The 12,201-nt window shown below is 35.1% G+C and overlaps 1 protein-coding gene across 1 annotated transcript; it reads left to right on the plus strand.

The window, feature by feature from the left end:
• Positions 1-525: 525 nt before the first annotated feature.
• On the plus strand, positions 526-2,427 carry LOC306872734 (UPF0462 protein C4orf33 homolog). The gene is made up of 5 exons (XM_079421494.1): positions 526-707; positions 1,012-1,051; positions 1,137-1,188; positions 1,689-1,888; positions 1,978-2,427. Exons 1-5 carry the CDS (start codon positions 527-529, stop codon positions 2,075-2,077), a joined length of 573 nt encoding a protein of 190 aa, XP_079277620.1. The 5' UTR covers position 526; the 3' UTR covers positions 2,078-2,427.
• Positions 2,428-12,201: the final 9,774 nt, after the last annotated feature.

Here is a 12,201-nt window from a genome sequence, read left to right on the forward strand (position 1 = left end):
ATTAAAATGTTCCCGGAAAACTTCAACCTGCTTGCGTTCCGTGCGGTTATGTAGTTCCGGGTTTTTCCTGGTTCTTGAATTGAGGAACTATCAAGATGTGGACCCTCTATGTAATGGAATAAGGTAAGACTTCACTGTTTTTTATTTATCTTTATTTTATTATTTTATTTAATGCTGACTATGTGGCTGACTACTGAAATTTATGTGGGATTCTTAGTTCATGTGAAATCAGGAAGTGATCTTCTAATAACATCAGGTGTTATGTTTATGATATAAGATAAGATATTAATGTCTTATCAATGACTGTTGAACTTTATTTCATATCAGTCCTGTGTCCTGAGCTGCTTAAGATGTATAAGAGCACATAACTGTGGCTGTCTAGACTTTATATAAACATACATATAACAAGAATACAACTTTTGAGAACTTAACCAGATAGTAATTTATTATTTCAGATCTTAATAGAAGAAAATAATATTTTATCATGCTTAACAGTGTCTGCGTTGGTTGTATTCTCCTGACTGTCATGGAGTTCCACATCAAACGTACCTGGGACAGCTTACCTGTGCATCATAATCCGGTAAAGATTCGCTTCTCACCTGGCGAGGATGGTTTGTTAATGCAGATGACTGCTCCTTTCTTTAATGACCCCCCTGCACCAGCCGGACCACCTGGAGAGCCGTTCCCTGGTCTCTGGGACTATGAGGGTAAATTCATCTGTACTTTTAATGAAGGGCCAATTTGTCAATTTTAGTTTATAGATTGAGTTTCTTACTTTCAGATGACTAGATAACAAATTAGTGCACTCAGCTGATCATGTTGCATACACACATGCAACCTTGATCCTTGGACTAATTAAAAAATCAAAGACTTTGGTGGAAACTTGAATTAAAATTAGAGGAAAAGGTTAATGAAACACTAATTAAATGTTTACCTTTCACTGATTTTCTATGAATTTCCAACTGACAATTTTTGCAATTTGTGCTCTTTGATGAATTTTTCAGTGGTGAAACAACAACACTGACCAGTATCTGGAGGTGGAAGTCTGCCCGTAAGTTAAGCCTACAGTGTTTATCAGGCAGCAGGAAGATTTTTCATTGCTAATGTGTAATTGAAATAATATTTTTATATTACAGTCATGGACAACATCTTATTCTGCTATTGAATGTAAAACATAATGCATTTATGGTAAGAAAATACACATTGTACATCAGTTTATTAATGTTTTCAGTAAAAACAAATACAGTAAAAACTGTCAAATATTATGACAGTTTAAAATAACTTTTATATTTGAATATTTTAAAATGTAATGTATTCCTGTGACAGTCAAGCTGAATTTTCAGCAGCCATTACTCCAGTCTTCAGTGTCGCACGATCCTTTAGAAATCATTTTCAGTCAATTAATTTGCTGATTTGGTGGTCAAGAAACAATGATTATTATTATAGATGTTAAAGACCACTGTGCTGCTTAATATTACTGTAATTTCTGAAATCGTGATACATTTAACAATGCCTTTACTGTCACGTTTATACAGTTTATAACAGCAAGTGTCTAAACATTAAAATGCAGTAATGCTTAATGTAATATTACGGGAGATAAAGCATGCAGTGATATGACATGCTCTTATGCTAATCTTGACCATTAGCTTATTATTTTGTAATAATATTTATGCTATAATCTGTTACAGCAACAACTCCCTCTATCATTCAAAGCCAATATAGAAAACAAGACGTGGAAGGGAGAAGCACTTCTACCTTGGAGGTATTTCCCTCAGGGCATTAATAAGATGAATTCCTATGCCATCCATGGCTCTGGAGCTGGAAGGACCTATGAGGCTCTGTATCGCGTTCCCAGAGAAGACCTAGTAGAAGGACAGGGACCAGACTTGTAAGTTTAGAAATCTTAAAATGCTTTGTTTTCTTTTAATGGGTCTTAACATCACCAGGACCTTAACATTTCTTCTCTCATCTGAACAGTCACCGACTTGAGTATTTTCAAGACTTCACTCTGCAAAGTATCATGGGAGAAGACTGGGTTCAGCCAGAATCTGACCTGTGGGATTTGGCAGGCAAATGACCAGCTGAAAATCACAAATTAAGTTAAAACGGTCTTCTAACCAGCTTTTTTAATGCAGTAAATTACTTGCAATTTGCTTCCATGGCTATGTTAGAGCACAAACTCCACTGCAGTCTAATCAAAGTTAATGATGTGGCTTGTTTTAATGTGGGTGTAATAGCAATATAATGGCTTTTATTATCACAATTTAATAAATCTTCTATCAGTAATGGGGCACTAATCTCAGCAGTAAGTACTCCATCCAGCACCACATATCTATGCAATATGTAGCAAACGGGAATTGATCATTTTATATAAGCTACTGAAACAAAATAACCATTTAATAATGGAGATGGTAAATGTGGAACATTAAATAAACAAATGACAACATTTAAGTTTTTCTTTGTCCTGTTTTGGAGCTTAACAGACATGGTGACATTATTTTTACATATGGCATAGTGCTGCTATATATGAGATATGTTACATGAAGATTCTTCAGAATTCTCTTTATGTATTGTTATTAGGTCTGCAGCAATCTCGTGCAACCTTTGAGTAAAAAGTATTAGCTGAAGGAAAATGTAGCTTATTTCTGACATATTAAACAGCCGAGCTTTACCTCTCTCAACAAACCCATGCGTATAATCAATAGGCGCTGCGTAAACTACAAATTAGCTGCTAATAAGACGGAACACGGGTTTATAATTACAGCCGCTGTCCGTTAAATGAATATTAACAGTGACTAATTACCGAGACGCTGCTCTCGCGCTGCAGAACTCCTGACACGAGCGCGCTCTGCGGGCGTGAGCTGAATGCGCGCGCCGTACATGAGAGCGAAGGTCATGGCTAACCAAAGTAAGATTCTAAACTTATTATTTTATACAAAAATGTTTCTGATATCATAACTTTAAGGGTTCACATTTTAAGGGTTCGTGTTATAGTGCTTTTACTTAAACACCAAATTAATGGAAATAAACATCATGTGTTAATATGTAGGCCTAATTAATTTCCTTGTAAATGCTTATTTTATTAACAATTTATTATAACATGCATTATTTATAGCTACACACATACACAAACACACATAGGCCTATTAATTATAATGAATTATATACTGTATATTATTAATGTCTGTATTAATAAATATATTAATTGTTTGTAGTTTGTGCAACATGGAAAAAGATGTTACTCAAATTCATCTGTTGGGAATGCAGGGAGGCATGCCACATTACTAATATATTTAGCCTAAATAAATAAATAAAATTGAACCCAATAGAAAAAGAATCACATCCAGGCTCGTACTCAAATTGCACACACAGACTCAGAGTAATCGCATTTGTTCTCTCCACATGCAATCTATTCACTGGGGGAAATAGCGGAGTACAAATTGCTTCTTGTTAGGAGCAGAGCGAAGTCAATCAGATGGCCTTCCACTCATGTTTTTTAAATCAGGGAGAATTTATGCGCTGACATTTTATAATTGATAGGAGGCCTGTTCAAAACTGAATGGGTAGATTGGGCACTGGCATGTTTTCAGAGGTATTTCTGCTTGCTGAATAGTGTTAGCCGCATGGAAATGGACTAGATTTCATCGAATACACATTAGATACAACCCTGAATGCTGAAGGGAGGGGTAAATATTGTCACTCCTTTTTTTAAAAAAAATGAGAATTATTATGTTTGTTATTTGATTCCATTATATCCATAATGGGCCTGTTTACCTGTCGCTTTTGCCCCTTCCATCCATTTGTCAGAGGCAGGTAATATCTGCACTAAAATATTGATTCCTATCTATTGGAAAACACATTAACAAACAAATATTTTGAACCTGCAATAGTGTCTAGTGGCAGTTTACAAAGCATTTTTTTTACCTATCAGAGACAATTTTGATACATATTTTTTGTTTTGTTCATCACTAAAAAATCATTGCTCTCTGAGCTACAAAGATGTGTTTCCATGGCAACAAAAGCTTTTCTGGATAAAAGGGGCTATCAGGGAGAATATTTTCCTTTATAACTCTGTCATAATCATAAACATTAGTACAATACACTCTCTCTCACGCACGCACATCAGTGAAGCCCATTAAAGGCCACTATAAAAGAAGGAGGCCTAAAAGTAAAGGATGATAAAGAACCACACTCGCAAAGCGGAGGTTATTTTTACAGATTTTAAGGGGAAGGGAAGATGATAAATCTGAGTTGGAAGGCAGTAATAAGAGAGGATGGCAGGCAACACAACATTATCAGGCTGTTTGTACTGTGTGGAAGTGCTGGAGGGGGAGGGCCGCCGAGGAGAGCCTTTACCCGCGCGACACCCTCTGATTGATAGTGGAATAAAGGTCGTTCCGTGTGATGAATGAATATTTCGATATAACCCAATCACGGTGCACAGGAAAACGAATGACTGGATGAGAACAAGATGAGCGGGTCCACCGAGGGCACGGCACGCAGGGCCAGTAGAGACACTAAATCACAAAATAACAGAATTGAACTTTATATGGCCAGAAATGGGAGAGTATGTGGAGATACGGGGGTTGAAAACGCTACCTGGATACTCTCAGCTTTTCTGTCAATACTAAACCCATGAAGAAAGAGAAAGAGGCTGGAGAGACTCGCGAGACGGAGCCAAGAGTCTTTCCGCAAGACATTTAGAGGTCATGCTCTAAAGCGAACGTGGTAACTGTGGAGTTGTTCATAAAGTGGTTAACTCACAGCGGGACGCTCTGTTTGTGCACGAGGGTCAGTTTGATGGAATATCAGTCTCCCATTTGTCTTAGAGCCACAGATGGGTGAGCTAAAGACGAATGCTGCAGTTAGACAGCCAAAACAGCATTTCCGTCCTGATGTCCATGGAACTGTATTGATTAATATCACAGACAAAACTAACTAGCTACACAACAGTTACACTCTTATGGGAAATGAAAAGCCTGCAAGGATGAGATGAGTATCTGTGATTGCACATTAGATGACAAGTGAGTCATTGAATCGTTCAGTTCTACCGATTCTTTTAAAACACGACTGTGTTCAAAATAGCCCCCCATTCACCTTATTTTGCAACATGGGAACAAGATACTTTTTATGAATGTGCAAGATCTCTGAATCATTAGCTGTAACTGGAAGAATAACAAAGTGCAGTAAAACTAGTTGCGCTACAAAACAGTGTTTATGAATACAGCAGAATCAAACCTTTTATGTGTCTCTGAACCAGTGTTCCTGAATGAATCATTGTCTTTTGAATGATTCAGTCGAGTGAATAATTCAATGACTCTCTTGTTTTGTTCCTGAATGAATAAGGCAGTATCTGTAATCACCTTCATACCCTCATTCACGATTCCCTACATTACTCAACTAACATAATCCAATGAATGAGTGATTGAAAATGAGCGAGTGAATTTGGACACTGAGTGTGGCGGATGCCATATTCTGCTGACACACAGGAAATGATCTGGTGCACTTGGTGCACTTGTTTTCACTCATAGAGTAATGTAGGCAATAGTAATTGAGGGTATGGTGGAGCCTTATTCTTTCAAGAGCAATACAAATATAAGTAAGTCATTGAATTATTCACTCAACGTAATCATTAAAAAAAAGACACTGATTCATTCAGAAACACCACTACATAAATGGTTTGATTTTTGAGCTACAAAGATGTGTTTCCATGGCAACAAAAGATTTTCTGGATAAAAGGGGCTGTCAGGGAGAATATTTTCCTTTATAACTCTTTCATAATCATAAACATTAGTACAATACACTCTCAATAGTAATTGAGGGCATAGGGGAGCCTTATTAATTCAGGAATAAAAGAAGTATAGGTAAGTCATTGAATTATTCACTTAACTGAATCATTCAAAAAAACAAAACACAGATTCATTCAGAAACACAACTCCACTAGTTTGATTCTGCCAATATTGTGTCTAATATGCTAATGTGCATCTTAATATTGTTGTATAAATGTAATATCCCAATCATAACCATTCTATTCTGGAATTTCTTCTATAATGTGCCTTAAATGATCTTCATACGTTACTGCAGGAATATCTCTGGCTCTGCAGCCATTTAGAAAGATTTCTAATTAATTGTTGAATAAGGCTTAATGGACCGTGCTACATGTTAATTACCCTACAAAACATTAAATAATCATTTTGGAAAACATCAAAGTAGTCAATGGAAAATCATCAATTAGTTAATCAAGTCTCTTTGCTTAATTAACAGAAAATGTCTGAAGCATCTTGCCCTTTTTTCAATTAAAAAGGTCCACATAAACATAGAAAACAAGAGGGCATTATTTGCTTGTCAAGTACTATCATACTAATATTTCATAAGCTATCATAAAGCGGGTGACTAAGCCTGGGAGAGAGAGAGAGAGAGAGAGAGGGTGAGAGGGAAATTTTTTATTATTGCTTTGCCTTAGTCATTTGCTTCTTTATCTTCTGGCTGTGGTGATATCAGAATGCCATAGAGAAGATATAGCAGGCAAAAGATAAAACTAACATGTCTTACTCCAGTTAACTCGGTTTCTCTTTTTTTTGCCGACAGAAATGCTCATCTGCATGTCCAACAGGATCATCTCTTGCACTCAGATTAAAGTCTGAAAAGCTCAGACATAACTGCTCGCTTTTAGTCCTCTTTTCTTTTTGTGTCACTTTGCTTTCTGACACTCTTGCCATCTGTCTCCCGGCATGAGTTTCTCAACATTATCCAATTATCTAAGAGGTAAGGCATGTACTGCTCAGGTTTCTACCTTGACAAAATCAATAAAAATTCATAATGTCTGATACTACTGTCTTCGGAGCACACCGTGAGCTTTAGTGAAGAGAAGAAAATAAAGAAGATTTTGGTCCTGGAGAGTAAGGACAAATGACAATAAAGCAAAGCTGGACAATGGAGTGGAATTGGGTTCTGTAAATCAAAACAAATAAGGTTTGCTTTCACAGAGTATGCTGAAATTATTCAGTGTTATAAACACAATGCACAGAGTACAGGAAGTAATGGACCATTACAAGAAGAAGAAATGTCTATTTACACAGAACAAATGATGGGAAAGGCCCATGCACTGCTGGCACTTTCCACAAATAGGGTGTACACTTAGATGCACAATAATGTGTACTATTAGATTGGAGAGATAATAATAATAAAAACATTAGCATGAGAAATATAATTAGTTTTCAACCCATCAAAGTCTGCCCTCACCCTTAAAATAGATTCTCTCACATCAATATGTTTTCAATAATTGTGAATACAAATAGTAGTGCTGACTGTATTTGTCAACCAAGTGACATTTTCATTTAGACTAAATTTACAACCTGTGTGTGTTTTTAATGGATTTTATTGAATTTTCAACTAATTATTTAATATTAGTTCATTCAACTTTTTTATTGAATTTACTTTCATTCAACTTTGAAAAATATTAAATATTTATTGCAAAAAAAACAAAAACAAATCATGCTTGTTAAACTAGCAAAATAATTGCTATCCATATATTAAATAAAAGAAAAATAAAGGTTAAAAGATTGAAGGTTACTGGCCAATTACATGCACACTGACCATTTATATACAGTATAACCAGCTTAAATAAAAGGATGTCATTTGATGACTAAACTATTCCTATCCAGTGGAAAACCTTATTTTTCCCATATATATTTGTCTGTCTTCTCTTATTCTCTCTCTCTCTCTCTCTCTCTCTCTCTCTCTCTCTCTCTCTCTCTCTCTCTCTCTCTCTCTCTCTCTCTCTCTCGAGCCAGATTTTCTTTCTTCTCTCATCCTCCGCTTTATCTGCCTTAGGGAAATATTTCCACCTACACTGTAATTCTTACTGTTTCTCATTTATTTATTTATTTTATATTTATTTACTTCTTTATTTATAACACATATCTAGCTTCTCCATTTTCTTTCTCAACCATAAAACAGCTGCATGTCTGTAACACCTTCACTGCAGGTATAAACACTCAGCAGACAATTTTCAAAATTAATCTACAAATGTCATTAATAATATAACATGCATAACTTGCATAAAATGTACCATAGTATTGTTGCTTTTCTGTAAATAAATATAATTTAAAATGTTCTCTCTATCAAATGGTGTAAGCTTTTACACCTAAGCTTTTTACACCGCTTGACACCTAAGTTGGAGCAACACAAATATCTGTAGTTACTGTAGTACTTTGGCAGAACTTTGTTACCATAGTTATTTTTTGTAAGGGTAATAACAAGCAACCAGAGAGACATACGGAACCAATATGCGCAAATAAATGTGACACAAATTAAGTTACACAACACAAACTGCAATCTGACAGCACCACATGTCAGAACAAAGAATGTGAAGATGGAAAGTAATGTTTATAGTACTAATGAATGTCAGGTAATGTGCTAGAACAGGGCAACATCATCTAAGATGCTATGTTAGAATATTTATGAAAACAAGCAGTTTTCAATTATTTTAAAAGACTGAAACATTAAAGAACTTTAACAAAACACTTGTGATACATAATTGATCTTAATTCATTAAAATGTCATGTCACTTTTTGAAATATTCACACAGGCTGCCATTGAGAGTTAAAACACTTGCAATTACCAAATATGACATCCGGAAAAAAAAAAACACATTTTAGAATACATGCACCCATTACAACTACATAGACTTCAAAAAGAAATATTTTCCCATTTGTTAGGAATTAAAAACTCCAGTCTTGATAAAACTGACTTCATAAGCACAAATCTTTCAGCAAGACCATCATTCTGTGATTGCTTTAGGGCATATATTTGATATTGACATATCCCAGCAGCCATAAGACATCTGCATGCATCTGATGCCATTCTGAATTCATTACAATTCATTTTACTCAGTGCTGAGTGCAACCAGCTAATCAGGACTCCAAGTGCTCATACGTCTCAGAGAAATTGCACTAAAAATAAATATACGCGTGCCAAGATCAGAGGGACTTCAATATCAAGATTCATCTAATGTGTCATTTAGAATCAAGAGCCCTCCATTTGGAATCATCAGGACTTCAACTAGAATTTCAAATGCTTTCGGATCTCAGTCTAGGAATTGGAATAAGCATAGGCTAAAAGGCACTGAAAAAGAGTCCCAGAGGGATGGATTTTAATACAAATTTATATACTGGTGTGACTGAATGATTAGGGGGAATTATATATATTTCTTTACATTTATTCATTTAGCTGACGCTTTTATCCAAATTTTATCCAAAATCTATTTCTATATACATACACACACACACACACACACACACACACATATATATATATATATATATATATATATATATATATATATATATATATATATATATATATATATATATACACACACACTACCAGTCAAAAACACATAAACAGCAAAAACAAATTATATATATACAGCAACTATAATATTGTGAAATATTAACATAATTCAAAATAACTGTTTTAGTTTTGAATATATTTTAAAATGCAGTTCATGTGATGGCAAAGCTAAATTTTCAGCATTATTACTCCAGAATTTAGTGTCACTCTTCAGATCAGAAATCATTCTAATATGCTGATTTGCTGCTCAAGAAACATTTCTTGTCCTTTTTTTTTGGATTTTTTTTGATAAATATAAAGTTGAAAAGAACAGTGTTTAGCTGTAATAGAAACCTCTTGTAGCCTTACAATTGTCTTTATTGTCACTTTTGATCAAATGCATCCTTGCTTATTAAAAGTACTAATTTCTTTCCAAAAAAACCAACAACCTTCTGACATAACTTTTTGAATGGTAGTGAATACATAAAGAAACCCCAGTAATATTGGAATGATTTCTGAAGAATCATGTGACACTCAAGAATGGAGTATAGGCTGCATATTAAAACAGAAGAGGTATTTCTATAGTTATAATTATATTTCGTAACCACTTTAATTTAATGTCAAATGACAAATCCAAAGAGGAAAGATATGTGTGATCCCTTGTGTGTGGTTATGTCAGGGTGAAGGGTTCTCTCTGAGGTATGGACTATACTTCTGTCATCGGTAGATAAGAAGGGAAAAATGAAGTAAGCACTTGGGGTTTGAGGGAAAAAAAATGACATTAAAAAACCCGACAGCAGTAAGGATGACCACACGCTGAGAGTTACTAGCCACCAAATGGACAGCAGCAGCACACCTTAGCAACTGTTTCATCTCCACTGTGACAGAACCATTGCTGCAGTGATAGCTCACTGACTTTATATCAGGCTGACCATAGATGTGACCTTCACTCTTCCGTTTATGGAAGTCACACATCAGCTCTCCCCCATCTTTCTCTTCTGTGCGTTGACTTTCACACACACACACACACACACACACACACACACACACACACACACACACACACACACACACACGCACACACACACACAGGCAATAAAAACAGATTCATAACCATTTCTCACCTTCTCACACTGATTACATATGTGCCTCACTTACCAAACAATACCACGGTTTATCATTTTTTCACTAAAAAATAACAGTAGTAATATGATTTTAGAAGCATGTTTGAGTACCATAGTAATTTTGAATATGAATTTAAGTATAAATCAAGTCTTCATGGTAATCACATTTAGAAAAGAATTACTATAACATTACAACATACTTTTTTTTTTTAGACATGGTACCATGGTGCTATACTTTGGTATTTTGGTACCATGTAGTTTCGTGATATATTTGGAAGTATCATAAACATTTAATTAAATTAATAATCTATTTTATATATACTAAATTGGAAGTTAAATAAATTGCAACTTTATCAGTACAAATTTGTAACTACAAAATTTTATTACATGACATACAAGTTTCAGTATCAACAATATTAAAGTATTCTGCTAATACTACTGTAAAAAAACTAAAAACTCAAATTCAACTACTTGCATTTAACAAATTTAAACTACATTTTCATTTAAATGTAATGTCTGAAAACATCATATTCCGTTCACAATTTTCTTTTAAAGTATATTATTTCCGACTCTCAATGGAAAAGAGCAGCACAAACATTCTGCCAAATTTCTCCTTTTGAGATCCATGTAAGAAAAAACTCATATGCGTTTTGAACAACATTAAGAATGTAATGTAATAATGTAATGTAATGTAAGTAAATAATGTAAGAATTTTCATTTTCCAGTGAACTATTTCTTTGGAGGATCTAGCAGTAAAACAATTTCCATCCTTGGTTTGCCATGGCCTGGCGCTTCTTCGGTCTGATTGGACGTTTTTTGCGTGTGCTGCCATATGAAACCATTTGGAGAAGTGTTCTGCTGACCTCACACATTAAGCACATTAAGTCTTTATGGGGGATTATTACACGCCATTAGTTGGTGTATTGTGTATGAGATGATGTAAGACCTTAAAGAGGACCCTCTGGCTGTGTTAAATGGTCATCCCTCTTTCTCTCTATCTCTGCCTATCTATCTCTCTATCCGTCTATCTCTTGGGAAGGAGTGTAGCTATGTAAAGGGCTAAATGGATCCACTCACGGCTCTGATGGTCTCTTGCTAACCAAAATGGATACGGGGTCCTGACCTTGACTTAGCCATCTATGTTCGCCTTGGGAACATCCTAGTGCTAAAATGCCTGTGCTTGTAAGTTTATAGGTGAAAAAAATGGTCCAGCGAGGAAACTTGTCTGTTTTTGTACAGAGTGATTTTCTGAGTTTTGGAGTCTTTATAGCACTTGTCACATCCTGTTATGGAAGATGTGAATAAGAATGTTGAGTGTGTCTTTTAGCTGATCCCACCTGATCTTCTTTCCCCCATCGCTCTGAACTCCTGACAGCAGCTACTACGGCTGCCTGTGTTTCCTTGAGCATGTATTAATTTTTATTTTAAAACAATGTCAATCCTCCCACACATATGGGTTATCATCATTAATGTGGATGTTCCCAAACCTGGTGAGCTGCATGAATAAAAAACATTTTAAGGCAACTAAATGCATCCTTTAAAAAACGCAATCCCACAATGCATTGCGTCAAGCTCAGGGGAGTAAAACCCAAGATGGCTAAAGGTGATTATAAAGAAATGTATACTTCATTCAGCACTGAAACGAATGAATGTAAATCGGTGTTGTTATTGTTAACTAAAACTAAAGCTATTCATTTTTTTCGAGACTTGAAATAAAGCTGAAATAAAATAAAATATGTTAGAT

The sequence above is a fragment of the Barbus barbus genome (genome assembly GCF_936440315.1).
Source record: "Barbus barbus genome assembly, chromosome: 7".
Taxonomy (NCBI): domain Eukaryota; kingdom Metazoa; phylum Chordata; class Actinopteri; order Cypriniformes; family Cyprinidae; genus Barbus; species Barbus barbus.